This window comes from Sus scrofa, chromosome 17 (genome assembly GCF_000003025.6).
Source record: "Sus scrofa isolate TJ Tabasco breed Duroc chromosome 17, Sscrofa11.1, whole genome shotgun sequence".
Classification (NCBI taxonomy): domain Eukaryota; kingdom Metazoa; phylum Chordata; class Mammalia; order Artiodactyla; family Suidae; genus Sus; species Sus scrofa.
The window spans coordinates 43,841,169-43,868,188 of NC_010459.5; the positions used below are offsets into that span (position 1 = coordinate 43,841,169).

At 52.0% G+C, this 27,020-nt stretch overlaps 2 protein-coding genes across 14 annotated transcripts in view; one reads left to right on the forward strand and one right to left on the reverse strand.

Moving 5' to 3' along the window:
• PLCG1 (phospholipase C gamma 1) overlaps window positions 1–3,385 on the forward strand; it is a 34,551-nt gene extending 31,166 nt beyond the window's left edge. For 5 of the 7 annotated variants that reach the window (XM_021078388.1, XM_021078392.1, XM_021078391.1 and 2 more), the window contains 5 exons: window positions 694–808; window positions 904–1,065; window positions 1,164–1,252; window positions 1,339–1,526; window positions 1,701–3,385. In XM_021078388.1, the coding sequence (XP_020934047.1) occupies window positions 694–808; window positions 904–1,065; window positions 1,164–1,252; window positions 1,339–1,526; window positions 1,701–1,743 (597 nt within the window). In that variant the 3' untranslated portion in view covers window positions 1,744–3,385. The remainder of the gene's footprint in view (window positions 1–693; window positions 809–903; window positions 1,066–1,163; window positions 1,253–1,338; window positions 1,527–1,700) is intronic. The other 2 variants (XM_021078389.1, XM_021078393.1) reach the window with 1 other exon arrangement.
• The window catches only part of ZHX3 (zinc fingers and homeoboxes 3), a 114,740-nt gene continuing 94,896 nt past the window's right edge, over window positions 7,177–27,020 (reverse strand). For 2 of the 7 annotated variants that reach the window (XM_021077232.1, XM_021077230.1), the window contains exons 2-3: window positions 14,900–17,905; window positions 7,178–13,066 (exon numbers count right to left, since the gene is read on the reverse strand). In XM_021077232.1, the coding sequence (XP_020932891.1) occupies window positions 13,056–13,066; window positions 14,900–17,753 (2,865 nt within the window). In that variant the 5' untranslated portion in view covers window positions 17,754–17,905 and the 3' untranslated portion in view covers window positions 7,178–13,055. 7 annotated transcript variants of the gene reach the window in all.

A 27,020-nucleotide genomic window follows, 5' to 3' on the forward strand; every position in this document is an offset into this window, starting at 1 on the left:
GGGCTGCCCTTGAGCCTGAGGAGGTTGTCACTGTCCTCTGAGGAGTGACAAGCATCCTGGGTTCTGAGCGGCACAGGCTGGGGCAGCCAGACTAAATGTGGCAAGTTCTTGGCACTAAGGAGTCAGGCTGTCCGGGAAGGCCAAGCCACAGTAGCCTGGCAGGGGTAGGCAGGAGACGGGCAGGAAGCTGGTACCAGTGGGGAGCTAGGAACAAGCCAGATGGCACTGCCTAGGATGGGGCGTGGGTAAGAATGACTGACCCCCACCGAAGCCCCAGGGCTGTGTAGCATCTGAGCGCTGCCATGACCCTGGTGAGAAGCTGTGATGTGGACAGCTTGGTGCTGCAGGGCTCAGGGTGAAGGGGCCGGAGGGGAGTGAGGATCGTGTAGGGTGAACATGTTTGTTTTCCCAGAGAAGAGATTTCCATTTTTTGTCCTGGGGGAAATAATTTAAATTTTCTGTGTTAAAATATACATGGATCTCATGTGAAATAGATTGCAAAAGCTCACTTGAAATTTGTGGTGAAAGCTAAAACTTGAATTTTTGCCGCAGAGGCTCTTAGGGCCCTGCTGATTTGAAAGACTTAACGGGCAGTGTCCTTGGGGCCCAGCAGAGGGCGCACTGCTCCACTGCACAGCCGGGCCCCGGGGGAGGCCGAAGGACTGTCCCAGCCAGTCTTTGCCTGCCTTGCAGGTGCTGGGGGCCCGGCATCTGCCGAAGAATGGCCGAGGCATTGTGTGTCCTTTTGTGGAGATTGAGGTGGCCGGAGCAGAGTATGACAGCATCAAGCAGAAGACAGAGTTTGTGGGTGAGCCTCCCCCTCAGGGTGCGAAAGGCCCCTCACGCCCATGACCCTGTTCCCTCCTAGCGGTGGCCTGAGGCCTTCTGCCTTTGCTTTCACAGTGGACAACGGACTGAACCCCGTGTGGCCGGCCAAGCTCTTCCACTTCCAGATCAGTAACCCCGAATTTGCCTTCCTGCGCTTTGTGGTGTATGAAGAAGACATGTTTAGCGACCAGAACTTCCTGGCTCAGGCCACCTTCCCGGTGAAGGGACTGAAGACGGGTAAGAGCCCCTCCTGGGGGTCGTTCTCCCCAGTCTGGCTTGGGGGTGGGGGCCCTCGCCCGCCTTCCCCGTGGTCTGAGGGCCAGGCCTCCTCCCAGGATACAGAGCGGTGCCTTTGAAGAACAACTACAGCGAGGACCTGGAGTTGGCCTCCCTGCTCATCAAGCTCGACATTTTCCCCGTCAAGGTAACTGGCCGGGCGGGGCGAGCGCCGGGCCCAGGGCTCCGGGGGCCGGGCAGCTGCCGACCCCTGTGCATCTGCCCCTGTTGAAGCAGGAGAACAGCGACCTCAGTCCCTTTGGGGGGACGTCCCTGCGGGAGCGGGGCTACGACATCTCTGGCCAGCCGGCACACGGCCGGGCCCGGGAGGGCTCCTTCGAAGCCCGCTACCAGCAGCCGTTTGAGGACTTCCGCATCTCCCAGGAGCATCTCGCAGACCATTTTGACAGTCGGGAGCGAAGGTGAGGAGCGGGTGGAGAGGCCAGTGCCCGGCTTGGAGCACGCAGGGGCCCGAGAGGCGGGAAGGAGTGTCTGGACCCCCTCTGGCGGCACCTCCCTTTCGTCTGTCCGGGGGCTCCCCCAGCTGGCCGCAGGGCCCGCTGCTGCCGCTAAGGACAGTCTTCCTTTCCATCCAGGGCCCCACGAAGGACTCGGGTCAATGGAGACAACCGCCTCTAGCTGTGCCCCAGCCTCGCAGAGAGCAGCCGGGGCCGAGCACCCCGCAGAGTGCCGTGAACTGGGTTCTTGGGAAGCGGCCTGCCGTGGCCGCCCTCCTGGCCCCGCCGCCTGGAGGCTGGGTCCCAGCAGTGAACGCTAGACGAAAACCATGCCATTAATGAGATGTATTCCTGTTTTGGGCCTCCATGCCCCAGCTCCGGGGAAGGCAGAAACGTACTGTGTCTCGCATTTAAGCACACACGGCCCTGACTTCCGGAGATGGAGCCGTCCATCTGTGGGGCCAGGACCACAGCCGCAGCTCCTGGGGGAGAGAGGTGGCCTCAGCCAGCGGCACAGGCGGCTCTGAGGACCGCTGACATTCCTGAGAGGAGAGGAGGGGGAGCAGCCTTGCTGGGCGAGGGAAACAAAAGTTTACACAGTCTGTAGCTTTAAACTGACAGCCAGGCAGGGAGGGAGCCTAGATGTCCCCTTAGTCTGGTCCTGGGGCCAGGGCGGAGGAGCACAGGGCCTGCCTGGAGAGGAGGACACAGCACAAGGGCACGCCGCCCAGTCAGGAGCACTACCCAGCCTGGCACACGCAGGGACTCGTGTTAAAAATAGTGGTATTGGGCAGTCCTGGGCCGTTGGGTTGCCCCGAGAGGGGCCAGCAGAGGAAGCCGAGCCCCGGGCTGCCGCTTGGAGCCAGGACAGCGACAGCGTGTCCCAGGGCCATGGGAGTGTGAGGGCCCCAGGGCTGAAAACTGGGCGGTGCCTCCTTCCATGTCAGCAGCGAGACCCGCAGCAAGATGACAGCTCCAGACCGTGGTCAGGATGATGGGCACCGGCATGGCCGGAGTGGAAAAGCCAGTCATCGAGGCAGAGGTCAAGTGGGGACTGTCCCCGTGCGTTCAGGAAACCCCTGCACACGAGCATCGTGTCCTCCCTCAGCAAGGCGCCCTCCGCAGCCCCGCTGCCACCCCGGCTCAGACCGAAGACCTCGTTCCCTGTTGCAGCGAAAGCCACGACCTTGGCTCTGAGCCTGCCAGACGACACTGCACGAGGAGGCCGAGGGGATCTCCAGTATTCGTGGAAGCAGTCCAGTCCTGTTCGTAGACATACGTGACGTTGCAGTGTGGAATTGTAAAGTTTCTTTTTTGCACACACTCTGTTTCTCACTGTCTTCATTCCTTCATGTAGGATGTATGATTTTCTATGTCTTCCACTTCTGACCTGAAAGCTGCTTGGTGGGGGGATTGGGGAAACAAAATGAACAAACTTCTCTGTGCACTGTGGCAGAACTGTTATTTTTATGGATTTTACAGCTCAACTAACAGTGTTACCTTTTCAAGATTTATATATACTCTTCAGAAGAACCACTGAGCCGTTAAAGCCTTGTTATTACTCAATCCTAATAGTGATTCAGTTTTCTATAGCTTACTTTTAGGGTAGCTGGTAAATTATTTAACATGAAATTTTCCATATCATGGATTGTAAACCGACAGAAATTATACAATTTCTGAGAAGACATTGATTTATTTAAACTAATTCTCAAGTTGTGTTTGAAAGTATGACCTCACAGTCAGCTGTCCATAGCAAACATGTCTATATATGGTTGCCAACGTTTGGTTTATAATTTAAATGTTATTAAAAATTTTAAATTTTACTGGACGAGCTTTCCTCCCGAAAGGGACTTTTTCAAAGACAGCAGTCCATCTTCCTTCCCACGGTACTGTGCTGAGGTTTTGCTCCTCCTGCTCCGCACCGTTGGAGGGGCACCCTGAGAGGAGGGCGGCGGTGGCTGCCCGGCACTGGCAGCTGCCCGGCGCTGGCGGGTTGATTTGGGACCGCCAGTGCTGTCAGGATCGGGCAGAGTCGGGGCGGGGGAGAAGGAGCAAAGCCGGTGCTGCTGACATGTTTCCTCAAAGGCAGAGAGGACTCGGTGTGCTTTCCCTCAGGCAGGAGTGGGCTTCAGGAGTTGGTTGCTTGCCTCGTGGTGCTGCAGGACGCTGCTGCGCGCACGGCAGGTTCTGTCCAGCTGGTGAAAAGACCCGGGAGGCTCGGGCAGGCAGCCCCACCTCCAAGGACGGAGGCTGGTGCCTGGGCCGTGGGCACGGAGGGGCCTCAGGACAGCCAGCATGCAGCTCCCACAAGGTCTCTTCCCCCATCTGGGCTCAGCGTGGGCCACTTGCTAGTTCTGCTGCCCTTCTAAGACCTAATTGCCAAGTAAACCATCCTCGTGTCCTTGAACCCATACGTTCTTTTGGAGGCTTGGGAAAGTGCTATCGGGAAACCCGTTAACAAGGGTTGCTTGCCTGAGTCGTTCTGCAGTAGAAGCGGGTGGGGAGTGTCCGTTAACTTCCCGGTCAAGCAGATCTTCCTCAAGGCTGTGAAGTGGCGTGAGCCACCCTCTCCTCCAGCTTGTCTGCCGATGGGGCAGCCCGCCTGTGAGCAAGTCCAGGTTGCCATGGCCAGCCGGGATTAAAGGTGAGCAGGAAGGAACCAGAGTCCCTTCCAGTTCCACAGAAACCTCTCCTTAAAAAAACAAGTGGTGGAGTTCTCTTGTGGCGTGGTCGGTTAAGGACCTGGTGTCCCTGCAGCAGCTCGGGTTGCTGCTACGGCACAGCTGTGATCCCCAGCTCAGGAACTTGCGCATGCTGCGGGCATAGCCAAACACAGACTAAAACTCGAAGCATTCAAATGTAGGTTTCTGGGTGCCACTCTTAGTTGCCTGTGGCTAATTTTGTTGTGGTCTCTGCTGACGTGGATCAAAAATCATGCCGTACAGGCAAACCATTGCCTGCCTGATGGATGAGTGGGGACAGGCACAATAAGCCAGCCCAGGAAGCCTGCGATCTGCCATTGAAGGGACACAAGCATGCTCGGTTCTTAAAAGGGTCCCTGTCACACCACCCTGGTGTGACAGTGCAGGTCAAAAGGATGGTCACTGGCTTTAGAGAGACCAAGATGTCTTTGGAGACAACCCCAAGACAGATTTCGAATTGCTGAGAGAGTTGTCAGTCAGAGGCATCCCTCTCCTGTGTGAAAAGTCAGACCAAGACGTCCACTGCCTGAGTTCTCGGATTTGGCCTCATCCTGGTCCATGTAGGCCCCTGAACCCCAGCCACTTGGAGACGTGGGACCACAGAATTCGATCAACTGGAGCCCCACTGCTCAGGTTCTTGCTGGTCCTGGGGCTTTCTTCCTAGAGCTTCGTGGTCCAACCCGGAGGAGGGGGGTCTGGGTGCCAAGGGTGGCGTTAACTAGGCTCTTCTGACCCACGTCTTCCTAGAGTCCCGGTCGGCCAGGGAAGAGGTTCTGCACTGGCTGTGGGGTGGGCCATCTGCTGTTGCGAGACTTCCTCGCCGTGGGTGCTGATCACGTGCATCCTGAACGGGACATTCCCTCCTGTAACTGGCTCTGCTGTCTCTAAGGCAGCCTCACAGACCTGGGACATTCCTCCTCTGGGTGCTCCTGTGACTCTGCCTTTGCCTTTCACTGGAAGCATCCTGATCCTTTTTTCCTGGTAAAAAACATGACAGCAAATTCGAGCAAGTTCACAGGACAGTTTCACCTCAGATTCCTCCAGACCTGACAACTGAATGACCCAGGAAGCCCAGCGGGGAGGTGGGGGTCGGGGGAAGACCCTCACGTGGGACAAAATGAACTGGCCCCTGGTGGGTAGTGGCCTGCCTCACCACACGCAGTCCATGTCCCCGCGGTGTGATGGCTTGGGCTGGCACCACCTCCCATCCACTGGGTCATGCGTCACCCGGGAAGCTTCTGAAGAACACGGTGTTGGTGGTCTGGGCCTTATGAGTGTTGTTTTTTGTTTTTTGGGTTTTTTTTTTTTTTTTTTTTTTTGTCTTTTTAGGGCCGCACCCGCGGAATATGAAGGTTCCCAGGCTAGGGGTCAAATCGGACGAATTGGAGCTGCAACTGCCAGCCTACCACACAATGCCAAATCCTTAACCCACTGAGCGAGGTCAGGGATCGAATCCGTGTCCTCATGGATGCTACCGGGTTCATTAACCACTGAGCCACGATGGGAACTCCAAGAGTTTTTCAAAAGCTCTCCAGGTGACCTGAATGCGTGGTCAGGTCCAGAGCTGCTGATTTGGACAGAAGGAAGCAAAAGGGCAGGACAGGGAGGAGGTCCGTGGTACCGGGGGGCAGAGGCGAGGGGAGGGACTGGCTCCTTGCAGGGCCTCTGTCACCACCAACAGGAACTGCCCCTGCTGCCCGGCCCACCAGGACGAGTTCAAAGGGCTAGGCCTTGACCTTCATCCAGGGACATGTGTGCACAGGTCTCAGGTCCAGAACCCCCACTCCACAGGCCACCCTGTGGGGAAAAGGCAGGAGCAGTTTCTGACCTCAGCTGAGGACACTGCCCTTAACAAAGACCTGTGGTCCTGAGCGGTGAGGGCAACGCCTCTCTCTGGACCAGGCACCTCCTGGACCTCATCACCCAAGGCCAGGCCTGGGGCTAGAAACTCACGGGTCTTTCAACTTGAGCTCATCATCTCACCATGTTAGTTCTGCTGGGGGAGAAACAACTCTTAAGTGGTGTCTGGTCACCCACAAACTAGCTTTGGAACAGAATGAGTCGTCCTTCCCTTTTCAACTGTCCTGTCTCAGCCAGAGTCCTCAGTAGGTCTGGAGGCCACTACCGCCCACTCCGCCCACAGCTAGGACCTAAGCAAGCTGCTGCCAGAGGCTGCAGCACCACAGGGTCAGTTGACCGGTTCCCAAGGACTTGCTTTATTTCAAGGGGCTCTTCTAGCACGATCACCCAACAGAATTTCAATCATCTGAATATTAGAAGCTGGGCTTGGGAGTTCCCACTGTGGCTCAGTGGTTAATGAATCCAACTAGGAACCATGAGGTTGCGGGTTTGATCCCTGGCCTTGCTCAGTGGGTTAGGATCTGGCGTTGCCATGAGCTGTGGTGTAGGTCACAGATGCGGCTCAGATCCCATGTTGCTGTGGCTCTGGCGTAGGCCGGCAGCAACAGCTCGGATTTGACCCCTAGCCTGAGAACCTCCGTATGCTGTAGGAGTGACCCTAGAAAAGGCAAAAAGACAAAAAAAAAAAAAAAAAAAAAAAAAAAAAGTTGGGCTTTAATCCTGGTCCTTAGGCATATTTGCCAACCTCTCCTTAACAAATGACGAGCCCTGCTTATTGGTACTTCCCACCCAGGAAAAAGTGTCCTCTTACCAGCTGCCTGATGGCTCCAGGGATGACTCAGTTTCCCTCTGTTCAGCATAATCTCCGCTACGTGCACTTCTTTCTGGAGGAGGCACTCCGGTGACCCGGGAATGGAACCTTCCTGGACTGCCCAGGGGGAGACTTCCCCACTCGTCCTCCCAAGTTGTCACGCATTCCCACCGAACAGATCAGGAGGTGTGCTTTAGCTTTTTTTCTGATCCCCCGCCCCCAAAATAAAGGCAGCAGATAAGAAATGTATTTACGTTTTTATTTAGGAGCAATCAAAAGATTTAAAGTACCATTTCGGCCCATTTCAAATTGTACAAGCAGTTTGTCCCTGTTCCCCTCCCTTATCCAAATCCATAGATACAAAATCTAGGAAATGTGCAATTTGCATCATAGAAATAGCAGCATCCCCACAGGGGACCTTGTGAGGCCTGGAGACGGAGACCCAGCTGGAGAGGGCAGCCCACTCCTCCCGCCCGGCACAGCCTCGGGCCGGAGGCAAACTCCCTCCTCTCATTACCGACATCTCCCCAAGGTGAAAAGTCCCCGTCCACCCAGGCCTGGTGACAGTCAAAGGGTGCCTGTGCCTCTGTTTGGTCTCACACTCAGTTACCGGCCATGGAAGGAGGAAGAGCCCTCTGGACAGACAGAAACAGGGCAGTGGCCTCTTAGCACCAAGAAGATCCATGGCTTTGGCGTCTCCAGGGGATGGAGGCGCCCGCGAGCAAGCTGCTCTCACCCTCCCCAGCCTCCCTGCCACAGCCGCCCTCCCTGGGGAACAAAGGGTCTGTGCTGAGGACCAGACCGTGAATGGGTGGCAGAAAACCAGGAACCAGCACATCAGACAAAACCTCCCGACAGCACCAAGGCTGCTCAGGACACTTTCAACGAAGACTGGGGGCGGGGGGTAGCGCTCTCTCAACAGCCACACGGCGCAGCCAGCCCTCGTGACACACTCAACAAAGTGGTGCAGCAGGGAGGGAACCCACCTCCTGGGGGCGACCTCTTCTCCCTGCACCCCAGGTCACCTGGCATCACCCAGCAGCTTGCCAACCAGGCTGCATCCACTGAGGGTGGCACTAGCTCTCCTGGCCACAGGCGCAGCAAACCACGGGACATGACAGCTGACAGGCAGGATCCGGGGACAAGTGAACACAAATTACAGGACTAGGAGACACCATGTGGGGGATGCCTGCCCTCACTGTGGGGTGACTCGGAACAACCAAGTCCCTGGAGCTCTCTACACGCTGCCACTGAGCAGCCCTTGCCCTAGACGTTCCCGCTCCAGTCCCATCCGGTGCCTTCGAATCCTCGCTTACCAAGGAAAGGAACAGACGTCAGAGCCGGAGCCAAGGAGCGCCTTCCATCAACGCACTGGAGGGCCCCTGCACATGTGCAGCAGAGCCAGGCTCTGGAAGGAAGAAGCCCTGGTGATGGCAGCTAGATGCTCAGACTCCTCTCAGGTCCCTGGCTCCCCACTTGCCCCGAGTGGACAGCAGGACAGACGCGAGCCCAAGGGAAGGTGACCCCGGTCTGAGGGCTGTGAAGGCCTGGGGCCTGTAAGGGCAAAGCGGTAACTACACATTCGCCGTGACGCCTCACCACCCAGCAAACCACATACAGACTTGAGGATGGAGGCAGCAGGGGCTTGGCCACCCTTGTCTGCAGGGGAAGCAGCACCTGCCTCGTGCACCCTGGCTCCGGGTCTCTGCCCCGCTCCACAATGCGGGGCAGTAGGATGGTTGGTCCTGCTGGATCCAGGCTGTCAGGTACCAATCTCTTGTAGGACCGGGCATCCCCTCGAAGGAGGGCCAGGTTTACAGGCAGGACACAGAATGGAGCTCAGGACTAAAGGACCAAAGAGCAGGCTGTGCTCTTCCCCCCGAGCGAGGCCCGGCCACCCACCTGCCGCCATCCCCAGTGTGACACTGGGGACATACCAATGCCCGAGGGGTCCACCTAGACCTGGAGCCAGGCTGGGCAGCAAGCCCAGCGACACCAAAACCACTGCTGCCACCATCCACTCACTCGGCCCAAACCAGCATCCAGCCCAATGTCCAGAGGTCACATAGCTCTGCTACTCATCCACGGGCCACGGAAAACAGGAAGGTGGGCACCCCAGACTCAAGCCTCACTCAGGGAGGGCACCATCCACATTCCACACTTTTCAGCTGTTGGAGCTTCTGTGAGGGGAGGTGCTCCCCCAGCCATGTGGAGACGGCCCCCCAAAGCCGGGGCAGGAAGGCTGGCCGGGCCTGTGCTCCTGGGGAAGGCCTGGGGTGGAGGTGGGGCTCCAGGGGGAGGGGGAGGACGGAGCCCCGCTGCTCTCCTGACCCTGGCAAGCTGCTGGCTTCAGCCTGGGAGGGCTGGCCGAGGGCACTTCCGCGTGTCTAGAAGACTAAAGGCTTTCTCCTCCCACACACATCTGGCCTTGCCCATCAATGGAATACAGGAGACTTCAAGAGTAATACAAAAGGTGAGTCAAACTGATAACCTGCCCCAGATGAGAGTCCGAGCAAGGAAAAAGGAGAGAAAAAACTTTAGGAAAAGCGCAAGCTCCAGGTTTGGTTTGTTTAAGATTTTCTTCTTGGCTGGTTCCTCTCTCCTGCGAAATGCCTTTATCCACTTGGGCTGTGATGTTTGAACGGACAAAGCCGCTCTAACCCAGGGAATTTGGTCCAAGAGGAGGACAGGAAGACAAGAGGCAAAGGGCCCAAGACAGGGTGGCACGAGCAGGGAGCTGTGGGGGAGGATGTGCACCGAGAGGCTGATGCCAGCCCCGAGGCGGGCAGCCTGGCATAGGGCGGCTGAGCAGGATAAAGCCCGCAGCAGCCACATTTCAGCCTGGAGAACACGCTGGACCTTCCTGGTGGGACAGCCTCCCAGGGCCATGAGTACATGGGGGAGCTGGCAAGGGCCCTCCCCACTCTTGCCCACCTCCCACTTTTGCTTCCAGACAGCAAGGCAGGGCCTCGGTTCAAGGGGCTTTGGTCCACCCAGACAACTGCTGGGCTCCTGGCTGTGAAAGGAGTTCAAGTCGCACAGGGTCACCCACCCCAAGGTGCCCACGAGTCCTCTAGCCAGGCTTTCCGCTTCAGTAACCCGAGACTTTAGAAAACAAGAGCCCATCTCCCAAGTCAAAAAGCTCCTTAACAGTCAAGAATGAAAATAAGTCATCGAAGTATGCAAAGTATATTGTCATAAACCCAGGTTTCCTTTATCAGAAGGGTGATCTGGCTCACCGACTAAAACTGGATCTACGACCCATGTAAAAAATATAATAATAAGCCAAACATGTACAAGACACAGGCAACAAGAAACACTGACATATTTCACCATCTCTGATGAGTCCAAGTGCACACAGAGAAGGGGGAAGATTAGTCACCTTATAAAACAAGCCTTTTTCTTCGGGAGAGACCACCACCCTCCCTTCCTCGACTCCGCAGCCCACAGCCTGCCCTCTGCCCAAGGCGACATCACCGCTTAACCCTCGGGGGGGCTGCAGACCCGTGGCGACCTGCCCGGCTACAGGGCCGGCTGTGGCCGTCCCACATCCCCACCTCGCTCCGGTGCCCCCGATTCTGGCCGCTGCGGGTACGTCCCTGTGTCCACTTGGCTGTGTTGCAACGTCCCTTTAGACACCTGCTTGATGACCCAACCATTTGTCTCCATCTCCTGTGATCACCTGATTCCTTCAAGCATGAGGCCCAAAGCCCACTTATTCGCTTGGGTCCGAGAGCACGGGAAGGAGGAGGGTCCGTCCAGCCTGCGGGCTCCTTACCTGGACAGTCGTGCCACTGGGGGATGGCCTGGCTCTCAGGCAGGGCATCTGTGAGGAAAGCCTGCCCATGGGCAGCACTGTGACTTTTCCGCCTTCTTAGGATGAGCTGGGGCCAAGGTTGAGTCGCTATGTCCTGCATGAACTTGTCCACCATGCAATTTATTTTTTCTGCTTTGCTGTTCGAGTTGTAAATAATGTGAATACAAATAAAATAACCAGGAACATCCTCTCTAAAGACACAGCCCCTCGGCGAGGGCACGCAGGGCTCTGGGAGTGACCCGGCAGGGGCGGAGATGGTTTCCTGCGGGGCCGGGCAGACCAGGCTTCCCTTCAACACAGACTACTTTCCCCAACACCCACGTGCCACTGAGGGCCTCGAGTGTGCACCTCAGGGGCACATTTCACAAGGAAAGTATCAAGCGAGTGTCTGCACTGTAGACGTATATGTAGATCAGTCTGCATGTACACAATCACTACAGGAAAAATTCCAGGTGTCTGTTCTCTCAGGGAAGGCAATCACTTGCCGCCACTCCTGGCAACTCCGAAGAGGCCTTGGGGCTCAATAGCCTCCCACTGAAAATGGAAAGGATACAAAAGCAGGCTGCAAAACTGCCAAGCACTCACAAGTCACCTGTTTGAAACAAAGAGGAGGTGGTCCTTGCTGGGACAACAGGGTGAGCAGAAGACACTTTGGAAGAACAATGTGGAACCATTCAAGGGCTTCTGGCTTCCCAAGAAAGCCTCTCCCGGAGGCAGGAGGTGCGACCACCATCTCTGCGCTCAGAGCCAAGCCCGCCAGGCGCCCTGCCCAGTGCAGTTCCTGGGAGCGGGGAGAGGGACCGTGCCTCACTCGCCTGGGGATTTCTTGCCTCCTCTGGGGTCTCTTGTGCAGCCCACCAGCCTGGGCCTGGGAGGAACACGCCCCGGAGGCCCTGGCACTTGGGAAGCAGGTGGTTTCTGGGAGGCGATGCATCCTTTGTCAGCCCCACTCTTGAGCAGCTGCTCTCAGAGCAGCCGGTCTTGGGGTGACAGGGATTTACCATCTAGCACAGCTCGTAAGCCAGTTTCCCAGTGTTTCAAAGGCACCTTTTCCTGTGATTTTTCTCAGTTAAAAAAACGGATATGAGAGTTAGGCCAGAGGAGACAGAGATCTTGTTTCCGAGCTTGGGGAGATAAATACACAACTTGAAAACAACCTCACAGGACCAGTCCAGCGGTGTCCATCCAGCACACCCCCCGCGTGTCCTGCTGGGAGCCCCGCACGCAGGCCTTCGTGCTGCAGACCATCCCAGCTCTGAGTTCCGAGAGGTCCCCGAATCCTGCCAGCTCTCGCTCTAACCAGGCCAGCAAGGGTCTTCCTTCCCAAACCAGAGGTGGCTTTGAGGTGAGTGTGGCTGGGGACTGCGAAAGCCCCAGTGGCCAGAGCCACGGCTCTGGCTGGGCGCTTTCACTCTCAGCCCCTACCCCTGTTTTGTCCATTTTCCTCTCATTTTCAACACACCTAGATTGAAGGGGAAAAAAAAAAAAAAAAAAAAAAAGTGGCGCATAGCTCAGTACATTCAGCTTAACAGCAACTGTTTCTTTAGTTGATCTGATTGATGATTATGGTCCATGATTCAAACTGCCATGAAAAAGCAGAGTTACTGTAACAACTTAAGAGAGTGGTGAGCATCAAACACTAATCACACAGCCGGTCCGTGTTTTAAACTGCAGGTTCTGCACTGACTACCCCTAGGCCACAGCGAGCCTGCTATCAAACGCTGCTGGTCACCGCTTAGGGTAGCAGAGATCTCTCCGAAGGTGCTGCCTTCCTTGAGGAGCAAAAGGGGGCCCCCAAAGGTTGCAGGTGTGGTTCTGAGCGTGTGGTAAGCCCCACCCCAGCAAGGACAGTGCGGGAACACACGGCCCCGTGGCCTCCAGAGAACAGACTCGGGGCCTTTCCAGAGATGATGGCCAAGACCATCCACTGCTTTGCTAACCGAAGTTTCTATGTGATGAAAGTGTTTACAATCTGATGTTTTATTAAATGTGTATAGGCAGATTTATATGTTAAAAACTTGATTCTGTGTCTATGAATATGAAATCTGAACTATTTATCCACTGGAAGGCAAAGGAAAGGTCCTACATTGTGGGCGGAAGAACTGACGATGCTTCTCCCCGCTGGCTGGGCGGTGGCAGCCCAGGTGGCACGGGCTCGGGCTGCGTGGAGGCCTCAGGGAGCCCCACGCAGGCTGGTGGCTGGGCGAGGCAATGGCCTGTGGCAGCAGAGAGTGGGGCCTGGCCCTTCCATGCGGCAGGCAGCCTCCAAGACTGGCCAGTCCTTCACGGCCATCGGCTCCCCTTCAGTCTGTTTCTGAGGAGAAAACACAGCCTGTCACCTCCACTTGCATGGCCAGGACAGCCCGTCCTCCCCATCTGGGGACGCCTTAACTCCCCAGGCCTGCCTCCCACCAGCCCTGCCCGACTCCCCAGCCTGAGGGAAGGGGGAGAAGGCACGTGGGTTAAGGATGGGATGTTGGCTGAGCCCGGGCCTCAAGCTGGGGCAGCAACCTGTCTCCTCTGGCGCCAACCCTCGTGGTGGCCACTGGAGTCCTGACCTCAGCTGCCTTGGCCCTCCCGCTCCCTCCCAGCGCTCCAGAACACACTGTTCTGCTACAAGGGTGGCTTGGTCCACTTTCTGATGTGTGTCCTACTGGCTTCACTTCATTTACAACTTCCAACCCTAAAGACAACGTCAGTGGGGCTGCCTGGAGGGCCCTCACCTGCGGAGCTTACAGCTGTGTCCCATGCCTTGAGGCTGGCTGAGAAAGCAACTACAGACAGAGAGACCAGGCCTCCCCGTGCCCCAGGGGTAGCCGCCTCGGCCAGGAGAGGACAGTGCCATGATGTCATGACTGCCCCCTGCCTCTCCTGCTCCATCCCACCTAGGACACCAGCTCTTCACTTAGCGTTGGATTAACCAGCTAAAGGGAGCCAGGGCTGGTGATCCAAGCCCATTCATCTCAACTTCAGGTCAGCATTCTGAATTGTGCTCAAATATACATAAAACCTGGCATTTTAGCCATTTTAAGCATACAATTGAGTGGCATTCAATACATTCACAATGTTGAGTGGCCACCACCCTATTTCCAGCCACAGGAATATAATTCAGTAGAATTCCAATTAAAAAAAAAAAACTAAATAAATTGGTTCTAATTCCCCAAAATTGCCCGCCGTTTTCCTGGCAAAGCCAAAGCCAAGGGTGGGCACATCCCATGGGGCAGGCCTAGTGCTGCAGATGGTGCCAAGGCAACCAGCCCTGTGAGCTCAAATCTGTTCGCTGGTGCCCATGATGCTCCCTGTGGCAACCTCACTAACTCATGGCGGCCTGGAGGGCACAAGGTCAAGTCCAGAAAAGCCCGGCCCGGGAACCAACCTCTAAAGGCCCACGAATCAGAGAATCTGGGAATCCAGATCCTTCCTCGGCTTCCGCAGCCTCTTGTGAAGAGCCAGGTCACATGGCTCCCGGCCAGTCTGTGGTGAGGCCACTAGTGAGGAGGGTGGGGACGCAGGGATCAAGACTGAAGAAAATCAACACCGATACGTGACGTGTCTGAGGCTTCCAACTGTCTTCAATAAAAATAATTTTCTAAAACTTTCTTTGAAGTACTAATGCCATGATCCAGAGAAACTAAGTAAAAAATTCAAGCTTTCGATTCCATTATAAGAGGGAAGCCAGTCCTTCACTACCTCTATCTACACCAGGAAGAATAAGAGAAATGCAAACTACAGGGTTTTCATCACTGGGAAAAAAAGAAAAACCACTTCACGTATCTCAGGTCAGTTAAAGGCATTCTCTGCTTCTGTTCACCAGTTTGGGCTGAATCTCCTCAGAGGTGCCTTCTCTCTCCTATGCAGTGGTTGTGGCTCTGTCCGGTTCAGATGACATTCTGACCTATTCTCCTTGGGCTAAGGAATGGCTAGAGAGGTGTGGGCCTTTGTGGGTTCACTGTGCCCCCCTGTGCACAGATTAACCAACATGGAAAGTGATAAAAAGCCAGCTCTCAGCCCATGGCCGTATGGCGCTCTGATGGCTCCTCCTGCCAGACAGCCTTGGAAATTGGAGATGCCCTGGCACTAGATTCAGTACCTGCCACCGGTGCCTCCCATACCCACAGAGGACAGCACAGCCGCAAGGGCCCCTTACCCAGCTGAGGTCCAGCTTGGGGACTTGGTGTGTCAAAGGGTTCAGAGCTGGCCTCAGGGGCACCGGGCTCCCACGACTCACTGTTTTCAGACACCTCCAAATAGGTGTCGCCCATCCCTCTGTGGACCATCGCAGGGTCGCCAGCGCCGGGACCCTGGCTCTCACTGGCCGTGTCGGCCACGGCCCGGGTCTCCTCGCCCATCTTCTCAGCAAACCACTGCTTGACCTGCTGGGCGCTCATCTGGGTCTTGTCGCAGAGGCCCTGCAGGTCCGCCTCGTACAGCATCTTGTGGGTCACATAATAGTCTTGCAGCAGCTCCCGGTTGTTTGGGGCGATGACCAGCAGCCCGGGGGGGAAGTTGCCCCGCTTATAGTCTTCGTACCACTTGAGCTGGCCATTCTTCAGGGCGTACCTGCTGTCCCCGAACCAGCGCACCACCTCGGGCCGCGGCAGGCCCGTCTGGGCCATGATGGAGTCATAGTCCTGGTTGCTGGGCCACTGCGTCTGCACGAAGAGCTGCCGCAGCAGGTGCCGCTGCTGGGCTGTCTTCTTGCAGCTCACCTTGCCCGAGGGCTGCTCCGCCAGCTTGCTGGGCACGTCGTCCTCGGGCTCGCAGGTGCCCAGCCCCAGAAGCTCGCTCTTGCCATTGGCCTCTGTGACCCGCAGGTTCTTGAGATTGATTTTGATGGGGCTGACTTTGCGTTCTGCCAGCGAGTGGCTGCCGAGCACTTCCGGGGAGCCACTTTCACCTGGGACCTTCAGGTCACCGGCCGAGCCCTCCTCCCCCTGCTCCTCGGCGGCCTCCTCCTCCCCCTGGGAGGCACCCTCCTCGGCCTTCTTGGCCTCTTCGGCGCTCACCTTTTTCCGTCTCTCTGAAAACCAGCCATCAATCTCTCTGCGGGTCATTTTGGTCTCGGTCCTGAGGCGGTCCAGTTCCTCATCAAGAGGAAGGGGGTTTTGTGCAAAACTGCTCTCCAGGGCTCTGAGCTGCTCAGGGGCTCGCTCCTTGTATTTGGTTGGTGTGAAATCAGGGGTCTGGTGCCAGGACTGTCTCTTGGCAGAAGGGGGGGTGGCCAGGGTGGCTGCTGTCGGGACGCAGGTCACCTCTGGGGCCTTGGACGATGGGGAGAAGGCCACCTCCGGCCCGGAGTCGACGAGGAGGGAGCCGTGCTCTCCGGGCAGCCCGGCCCTGGAGCCTTTCAGGTTCCGGCAGTGGTACCTGCGGTCACTGAACCACTTCCGCACCTCTCTGGTGCTGAGGCCGGTCACTTTGGTCAGGTGCTCAACTTCGCTCTGTCCTGGGAACTGGTTCCGGCAGAAGCTCCCTTTCAGAGCTGACAGCTGTTCATGCGATTTCTTGTTTTTGTAGATGCTGGCATCGAGGAAGGCCTGGGAGGTGATGCTGGGGCACGCTGTGAGGAGGGACTGGGCTGCGTTCACCACCTTCACGGCCGATGTTGTATTTGAACACACAGTGTTGATGGGCGCAACAGAGGGCGGCTTGGGGACAGATGTGACTGCCAGCGGGAGGGACGAGCTAGGTGCCTGCAACCCATTGGCCATCAGTGGCTGAGTGACCAGAAGTCCCCCGGCTGTGCCCTCTGGCTGGCCCACCACGTGGCCCGGCAGAGCGGCCTGGATGAGATGTTGGACGTTGCCGGCACTGGCGACCAGCGGGGTGTTGAGGACGGTGATCGTGGGCTGAGGGACAGACTGGATGACCGTGTTGAACATCTTCTTCCGGGCGTCCTCAATCTCCTCCGGGGACCAGCTGATCCCCTGCTTCAGCCTCTGGGCGGTGAACCAGATCTTGAGCTGCTCTTCCGGGTACTTGGTGACCACAGTCAGGTAGCAGAGCTCGGCTTTGGTTGGGTAGGGGAACTTGTGGAAAGAGTTCTTCAGGAAGCTGTTGGAGTCCATGGCCGCGTTGTACGTGGGGATGCTGCTCAGGGGGATCATCACCTTGGGCAGGGACTTGGCCGTGGGCAGGGGCTGGTGGGCATGGTGCTGGGTGTGCGGGGCTGGCTGCTGGAGGGAGAGAAACTGGGCGATGCCCGCGGGCAGCACTGGCACTGTCCCCAGCAGGGGCCCGTTGGCCACGTGGGGGGGTTTTGCAGAGTTGGTAGAGGCCTGGCTGACGGGGGCCGCCCCGTTGACAAAGGCTTGGTCCCCCTCTTTCACCTCCGTGTCCCCAGCAGAAGGGTTTGATGAGGCCTCCCCGGTGGGCTGACTGGGGACGTTCTCCTTGAGCGTGTGAATTTTTTTGGCTTCAGCTTTGCCTTTCATTATCTTCATGATTGGAGTTTTGGTGATGATGATTTCAGCCTGTCCATCGGTCCCTTCCACGCTGGGCTCCCCCAGGGGGTCGGGAGGGCTGCTGTTCTCAGGGAGGCTCTGCTCCACGATTGCATGATTGTCTGGCTTGGCCACATTCCACACAAAGCTGGCTTCCCCCGAGTGGCACTTGGCATTGTGCAGAGAAAGCCCTTCGGGGGTTTTTGCCAGAAAACTGCATTCGGTGCATACAAAAGTTGGGTCTTTGTTAAAGTCTGTGTGCTCTGAGTTCAGATGTCCCACAAACTGGGTTATGTCCTGGGATCTGAAGTCACAGTATTTACAGGCAAACGAGTAGCCATCCAAGGCGCTCCGGTGCCCATTGGCCAGCGTGGCGCCATCAGGACTACTGGCACCCTGGGCGGCCTCGCTGCCAGTGGCTGGTGCTTCTGGGGCCGGCTCCTGCGGGGGCCCCTCGGGCACAGCCTCTGCGGGTGGAGCCTCGGTGCTGGCATCCTGCAGCACCACAGTCTTCACAGGGATCATGCACGGGGTTGTGGACTTCCTCTTGCTGGCCATGGTGACAGTGGCGCTAAGTGGTCAGTGGGCGACAGCTCGTCCCGTTGGAGGCCTCACAGCACAGGTTCCAGCTGCTCCATGAGGACCAAAGAAACAACTTCCAAGGGCGGTGTTTTCAGTTGTTTGCAGAAAGCAAGTTTTTCCTGTCAAACCTGAAGAGGGGGAAAAAATGGTGAGGCTCTCTCGAGCTATTTCCCAGATTCCCATCCTCCACTGCTTGCCCGCCATCATCCAGGACTTGTCACAAGGAATCCTACAATGGCTTGGATGTGATGCCTGGGTCAGGAGCTCCCCAAACACTCACAAAACAGTGCCCTGAAGAATGACACGGGGTTGTTCCAACACTACTGGACAGACTTCAGTCGTGTGTTTGGTTTTTTTCTCTTCACAGCCGCACCTGCAGCATATGGAGGTTCCCAGACTGGGGGTTGAATCGGAGCTGCAGCTGCCAGCCTACAGCACAGCCACAGCAGTGCCGGATCCGAGCCACAATCTCGACCCATGCCCCAGCTTGCAGCAACGCAGGTTCCTCAACCCACTGAGCGAGGCCAGGGATTGAACCCATATCCTCATGGACATGATGTTCTTAATCCACTGAGCCATAACGGGAACTCCAACCAAGTGTTTTTGCTTTGTGTTTCCCTCTGGGTCCTTGCATAAAGTAACACAGATTCAAAAACAACAACAAAAATAACTGCTTCTGGACCTCCAAATGAATTGTGACCATATCAGAGGGAGAACAAAAGAACCCAGTGTAATTCTTGTTTAAATGTTTGGGCCAACAAGGGCTTTCTTTTCACAGCCTTCCCACACAGGAGGATGGGACGCCGCCTCTGCCTCTCCCGAGCCAGGCCCAGAGGCCAAGTCCGATGCTGTCTGTGTCCTGGGGACGGGGCGCTGCTGCTACAAGAGCCAGGCTGTGGGGACCTGTCATCCCCCCGACCCCGTTCCAGGCTGTGGAAGAGAGATCACCTCACAGTTACTGGCTGTGCCTGGACTGCTGATGCTCAGCGAAGTGCGAGGTCAGAGAGTCAGCAGCTTGTGGCCCAGCAATCGTACATCTCTCTCGGGGGCAGCAACTCCACGTGTGGCCTCACCCTGGGAGTGCGGGCTACACATGACCTTGATTAGGCTTACTTTTTATTTCTTTCGGTGCTTCTATTGTCTTTAAAAACAAAGCAAAACAAACCCTTAAATCTTTGTTCCATTTGAAATTTATTTCGAAAGCTGGGATGATTGATTTATTTACATATAAGACACTTATAATAATCATTCTTTCATGAGATGTCAGGAGAAAAGTGTTTTTATGATCTCTGTTATTAACCTAACACCACCACAGTTGTTATTACCTTTTTTTAGCAAACTGTAATGCTGATAATCCTAAAATAATAGTAATTCTAATGCCAGAATCATGCCATCATCAGTGTTTGGATTTGGTAGAAAAATATAAAGAAAATTAAAATATCTCTATTTAAATTTTTTTTTTTTTTTTCTTTTTAGGGCCATACCTGTGGCAATCGGAAGTTTCCAGGCTGGGGGGTCGAATCTGAGGTACAGCTCCTGGCCTATGCCAGAGCCACAGCAACATGGGCTCTTAGCCACGTCTATGACTTACACCACAGCTCACGGCACTGCCAGATCCTTAACCCCCTGAGCAAGGACAGGGATCAAACCAATGTCCTCAAGGATACTAGTTGGATTTGTTACTTCTGAGCCACAACAGGAACTCCTCTATTCAAATTCTTAGTAAATAAACACAGCAAACAGTTTTTTCTGTTATTTTTTTAAGACATTCTTATGATCATGATGATAAAAATAATTACTATTAAAAAGACAGTCAGGGTGAGAAAAGGATAAACATATACCCAGGTGTATCCACTTGTTACCATTTTCCCCACTGATGTGAAATGTCATGCACTTTTAAACTTAATTTTTAATTGCAAAAATAAAAATGTCAATATTAAACAAAATTTAAGAAAACCACCTATACTTTTATATACTTTCCATCTAGGTCAAATATTCTACACATATTTTAAATAATTAAGGGGCACACACCTATATTTTGGTTTTTTTCACTAAACACTTCATCATAAAGTGTCATTAAGTAAGCTTCATAATTGCAGTATTCAACAGCTGTCTAATACTGTACCATTAAGGACTTAACTCATTGTCCTCTACTATCAACAGGCTTCCAGCATCCCACTCTCATACGTGAAATGACTGCTGGGCATATAGGATGCATTTCTTCTGTCAAATCATTATCTGAAGCTAAATGCACAGAAATGGATTCACCAGCTCAGTGAGTATCAACATCTCTAAGCTCTTCTGTATATTACTGATAAACATTTTAAATCAAGTGCTTTGTCCCTGATTAGATTTCTTTTTTTTGCTTTTTAGGGCCGCACCCGTGGCATATGGAAGTTCCCAGGCTAAGGGTCGAATCAGAGCTGTAGCTGCCAGCCTATACCACGGCCACGGCAGCATGGGATCCAAGCCATGTCTGTGACTTAAACCACAGCTCATAGCAATGCCAGATCCTTAACCCACTGAGCGAGGCCAGGGATCGAACCTACGTCCTCAAGGTTGCTAGTCAGATTCGTTAACCACTGAGCCACAAGGGGAACTCCATTTTTTTTTTTCAATTAGATTTCAAGTCTAGAAAACTAAGAATAGTACAGTTATGTTTCCAGTGAGCAAATCAGATTTTCAGATGTCACTAATGACATCAAAGAGAATATCTGAAAGTGCAAGTGACCAAAAAAAAAAAAAATGTAAATTAGATTTCATCAAAATTTTCTTGATTTCACCATCAAGAACGTGAAAAAGACAAGCCACAGAATGGAGAAAGTATGTGCAAAACACATACCTGACAAGGAGCTTATAACTCAATAATAAAAAGACAAAAAAAATTAAAAATAGGTAAAGGGTTTGAATAGATTAACATACATAAGCATATAAACAAGGGCACAACATTATTAGGCATTAGGCAAATACATATCAAAACCACCATGAGATACCAATTCACACCCACCAGGACAGCTATATGACAGTGACAGACAACACACAGGGGAGGAGGCGGGGAAATCAGAGCCCCCATACATTGCTGGTGGGAATGTAAAATGGTGCAGCCACGCTGCACTTTAGAAAACAGCGTGGCAGTTCCTCAAAAAGTTAAACAGAGAGTTACCATAAGACCCAGTAGTTCCACTCCCAGGTATATACACAATAGAAGTGAAAATATGTCCACACAAATATTCACATCATCATAGTAATAGCCAAAAAGTAGAAACCACCTCAATGGCCACCGACGGGTGACTGAATAAACCCAATGTGGAATGTCTATATAGCGGACTACTGTTCAGCCAGAGAGAGGCGTGCAGTACTGACACACCACGGCATGGATAGAAACACCATGAAGGCAGACCCCAAATGCCACACATGATGTGACTGCATCTGTATGCAACACCCAGCATAGGGACATCCATGGTGACAGAAAAGAGATTAGTGTTTGCCAAGGGCTGAGGGAGGGGTACAGGGACCGACTGCTAGCAGGGACAAGGTTTCTTTTTGTAGTGATGAAAACATCCTCAAATTAGGTAGTGGTGACGGCTGCACAAAACTGCCAGTACACTAAAAACCTAAGAAAGGTGAAACCCAAGAAAGGTGGAGGACAGCAAGTCCAGCTCTCAGTTCCTCACTCAGGTCTGGAGAGGAGGGTCGTCACTCTCACATCAAAGGTCCCACACAGGTGCCTGGGAGACCTCCTCATTTGCCTTGTTCTTTCTATCTTCTGCCCTGGGGAAAGGTGAATGGCAGTGGCTATGAACCTCAGGATCCAGGAGAGAGAGAGAAGAGAATGGCAGACCTGCCCGCTAAGGAAGCAAGCACGTGCTCCCCAGGAGGCCGGGCACCAGCAGAGCTGAGACACCTGAGATGAGGCTGGAGCTGACATCTGCGATGGGGACTGGGCTCCACTGAGGAAGAGTTACACTATGTCCTGGCATTTTATTTACTAAGGCTGAGAAGGGACAACATGAAGATGGATTTGCCTTTGAGAGATGGTCCCAATGTCATTCGAAATTACGTCTCAAGATAGTCTCAAACTGTCTTTCAAATCAATGACCAAGGGGAGCATGACGGCTACCCATTCTCTGAGTGGGTCAGTCATCCACGATGAAGGCGATTACACAAGTGGTGATGGGGGTAGCAGGAGCAATGGCCAAAGGTGGTTAAGTGTTTAATGCTACACCAAGTGCTTTTATCCACACCCTTTCATTTCACCTTCACAACAAACCCCAGAGGAACAACTATCATCATTCCCGTTTTACAGGAAAGAAAGACAAGACTCAGAGAAGTGCAGTCACCACCTACAGGGCACACAGCTAGGAGGCAGCAGAGGCTGGCAATCTGGCTGTGGAGCCTGTCTCCTTCACCATGCCACACAGTGAGCTCTCTTAAGTAACCAAAACACTGCTAGAACAAGGGCTGTAAGACTCTCCCAAGCTGTGTTTCCTACCAGTGTTTACTAGGAAAATTTCCAAACATACAACAAAGTTTGCATGAAAGTTGAATTTTACAGTGAACATCCATACATTCACCACCTGGATGCTTACCAGGGGGCTATCTTCAGCAACATTACCCACTTAGGAAGTTGAGGTTTGTCTATTTGCCACACTTTTTTTTAGGGCTGCACCTGCGGCATATGAAAGTTCCCAGGCTAGGGGTCAAATCAGAGCTACAGCTGCCAGCCTATACACCACAGCTACAGCAACGCCAGATCCACGCTGCATCTGCAACCTATACCCAGCTCACAGCAATGCCAGACCCTTAGCCCACTGAGTGAGGCCAAGGACTGAACCCACATCCTCATGGATTCTAGTTTGGTTGTTACTGCTGAGCCACAAAGGGAACTCTGTCGTACATTTTAAAAAAGGGTATCCAATAAAATCAGTGCTTAAAGGATAAAGCTCTACTTAGAAAACCGTTCATCCAGAAGACACGCACGGACCATGTCTGACAAGTGAGGCATTAATTACTGTGTGGAAACACACTGTAGGCTAAGTTAAGCCATGGGTGAGGTGAGCTGATGTAAATGTGAGGTTGTGTGCTGCCAAAGAGATAGATGCACAGGAAAGGACTGCCACTGCAGGCTCATCATTCTCTGTACCACCCTTTCTACAGCCTGTCTCGGAAGTTTCTGTCTTGTAAGTGGATTTTTTTTTTTAATGAGGAAATAAGAATGAAAGTATATAACTTAAATCTCTTTGGAAACAGAATTGCTCAATTCACTAAATTAGCAAAGCTGCAGCTAACAGTCGCTGTACTTCAACACTACAAAATACCACACATGTGGGGTCTAAGAAATGCATGAGTTTGTTGATCAAATTCTTAGAGTGTTTAGGTTTAAATTATAGATAAGTCAGGAACTTTCTGTTGCTATTTTAATTCTGAGGAAAGAACTGTAAGGACAATAAGAGTCCAAAAGAAGAATTCAAATATTTAGAAAGGTGACCATCAACAGACTCACTTCTAAGTGTTATGGTGGCCGAGCTGGGACCCTACTGGACATCCAAGCCACAATTTATCAATGAAAACAGAATAATGGGAGAAGCTGACAGTTACGGAAACATAATCAGAGTGAGAGATTTGAATAATATACTGCTCACAGTTTTGAAAGCTCAAGTAGACAACAAGAAAGGATGTAAAGAATGAGACTGCCATAATGAGGGTGATTTGGCGGATATGGATAGTCTTGAATATTCTACAGTAATCAACTTCATACTCTTCTAAGAACATTCATGAAACATATTTAAAAGTTGGTCATGTGGCATAATAGATCACATGTAAATCTCAACTCCAATAGATCACATGTAAGTCTCATTCCGAAATAAAAATTTACAAGCACATTCACTTTTCTTCTTCTTCTTCTTTTTTTTTTTTTTTTGTTGTTGTTGTTGTTGTTTTTTATCTTTTGTCTTTTTAGGGCCGTAAGCGCAGCATATGGAGGTTCCCAGGCTAGGGTCAAATGGAGCTACAGCTGCCAGCTTACACAGCCAGAGCAACTTGGGATCTGAGCCACATCTGCGAGCTACATCCCAGCTCACAGCAATGCTGGATCCTTAACCCACTGACTGAGGCCAGGGATTGAACCCGCATCCTCATGGTTTGTTAAGAACTGAGCTATGACAGGACCTCCTCCTTTTCTTTTTAATCATTAGAAATACAGATTTACATTGAAATTTATCTCTTTTTCTTTCCATTTCAAATAATGCTCAACGTAGAAGTTTCTCTCAGAAGTAATGAAGTGAAAATCCTCCCTATTCTCCCCAGAAATAGCCACTGTTAGTAATCTAGTGCCCATCATTTAGGATGTTTTCTAGGCATACCTCAGTTATTATAACCAATTTTTTAAAAAACCAAAATGGAGTTGTATTTTCACACATTCTGTTCTGTTCCTCTCTTTTCTTCCCACAGTATAATTTCAACATCTTTCCATGTCAGAACCTACAGTTTAGCTCACTCTTTTAAACAGTGTTCTAACTCATGGATGCATCAGAATTTAGGTAACCAATCTAGTTGTTAACAGACAATTTCATTTCTCCAATTTTTTAAACTATCACAAACAATAGTTTGGCTATTCCTGCGAATACTTTTGTGCATTTAAAAATATCTGAAATTCTGAATTTCTTTTAAGTAGAATTGCTCTGGCATTTAAAATACTGTCAGTAAAATACAAAATTGCTCTCCAAATAGGTGGTACTGATTTTCACGCCTATCACCAAAGAATGTTGTAACCTTAATGTCAATGTGTGTTAGTTATTACTACTTTCAGTTTGTGCTAATACATACATAAAACACTGGCCACAAGAAGTTCCCTTCATGGCTCAGCGGTTAATGATTCCCGACTAGGATCCATGAAGATGCAAGTTTGATCCCTGGCTTCACTCAGTGCATTAAGGATCCGGCGTTGCTGTGACCGTGGTGTAGGTCACAGATGTAGCTCGGATCCTGTGTTGCTGTGGCTGTGGTATAGGATGGAAGCTATAGCTCTGATTCGACCCCTAGCCTGGGAACCTCCATATGCCACAGGTGTGGCCCTAAAAAGATAAAAAAACAAAACAAAACAAAAAACTGGCCACTATTGGGGTTTGTTTCTTTTTTCTCTTTTAGCTGCTTCTCGGCATATGGAATTCCCAGGCCAGGGATCAGATCTGAGCCACAGCTGTGACCTATGCTACTGCTGTGGCCAACATCGGATCCTTAACCCACTGTGCCAAGCTGGGTATCAAACCTGAGTCCCAGAGCTGCAGAGAAGTGGCTGATCCCATTGCACCACAGCAGGAACTCCTGGTCACTACTGTTTTAACTTGCCTTTTTTTTTGTTTGTTTGTTTCTATGGCTGCACCTGAGGTTCCGTTCCCAGGCTAGGGGTTGAATCGGAGCTACAGCTGCTGGCCTACACCACAGCCACAGCAATGTGGGATCTGAGCCGAGTCTGTGACCTACACCACAGCTCATGGCAACACCGGATCCTTAACCCACTGAGCAAGGCCATGGATCGAACCCAAATCCTCATGGATACTAGTCGGATTTATTTCCACTGTGCCACGACAGGAACTCCCAACTTCCATTTCTTTAATGGTATGGCTGAGAATCTTTTCATATGTCCCTGATATTTCGTAATTATTTTTCCTTTTTCTAAAGATTTTTAAGAATTCTCTATATATCAAGGAAATTGGCTGTTCATCATCTGTCACAGAGGAAGCTGTGGTTTACACCAAGACTGTAAGGATGTTTTAATTCTGGGAAAACTCTAAAAATAATTAATTTCATTAATAAACTCAAAGAGAGAAACCAAAACAGAATTTAATAGGATGACACACTCATTTCTTATTGTGATAAAAAACACATAACAAAAAATTTACATCTAACACTTGTCAAAATAGCTATCATCTCTAAGTATACAAGTAACAAATGTGGGTGAGGATGTGGAGAAAAGGGACCCTTGTACAGCTGGTAGGAATGTAAATTGGTGCAGTCACTATGGAAGACAGTATGGATGCTCCTCAAAAAACTAAAACCAAAACTACCATATGATCCAGCAATTCCACTTCTGGGTATATGTCCAAATAAAATGAAAACACTAATTTGGAAAGATACATACACCCCAAAGTTCATAGCAGCATTATTTACAATTGCCGAAATACTGAAGCCACATAAGTATCCATCAACAGATAAAGGGATAAAGAAGATGTGGTACATATACACACAATAGAATGTAACTAAGCCATAAAAAGGAATGAAATTCTGCTATTTGCAACAATGTAGACAGACCTAGATGGTACTATGCTTAGTGAAATAAGCCAGACAGGGAAAGACAAATACTCTGCTTATTACTTATATGTAGAATCTAAAAAATAAAACAAACAACTGTATATAAGAAAACAGAAACAGGAGTTCCCATCGTTGCGCAGTGGTTAACAAATCCGACTAGGAACCATGAGGTTGCGGGTTCGGTCCCTGCCTTTGCTCAGTGGGTTAAGGACCTGGCGTTGCCGTGAGCTGTGGTGTAGGTTGCAGACGCGGCTCGGATCCTGCGTTGCTGTGGCTCTGGTGTAGGCCGGTGGCTACAGCTCTGATTCGACCCCTAGCCTAGGAACGTCCATATGCCGCGGGAGCGGCCCAAAGAAATAGCAAAAAGAAAAAAAAAAAAAGAAAACAGAAACAGAATCACAGGTCCAGAGAACTAGTGGCTACCAGTGGGGAAAGCAAAGGAGGGAGGGGCAAGATAAGAGTTTGAGATTAAGAGGTACAAACTACTATATAAAAAAGAAACAAGGATATATTGTACAGCACAGGGAAGTATAGCCATTATGTTGTAATAACTTTAAATGGAGTATAATCTATAAAAATACTGACTCACTATGTTCTATATCTGAAACTAATACAATATTATAAATCAACTATACCTCAATTTTATTTTATTTTATTTTATTTCATTTTAGTTTTTGGTCTTTTTAGGGCTGTACCCACAGCATATGGAGGGTCCCAGGCAAGGGATCAAATCGGAGCTGCAGCTGCTGGCCTACACCAGAGTCATAGCAACACGAGATCTGAGCCATGTCTGCAACCCACACACAGCTCACGGCAACGCCAGATCCTTAACCCACTGAGTGAGGCCAGGGATCAAACCTGCCTCCTCAGAGGTATTAGTCGGGTTTGTTGACCACTGAGCCATGACGGGAACTCCATATACCTTACTTTTTA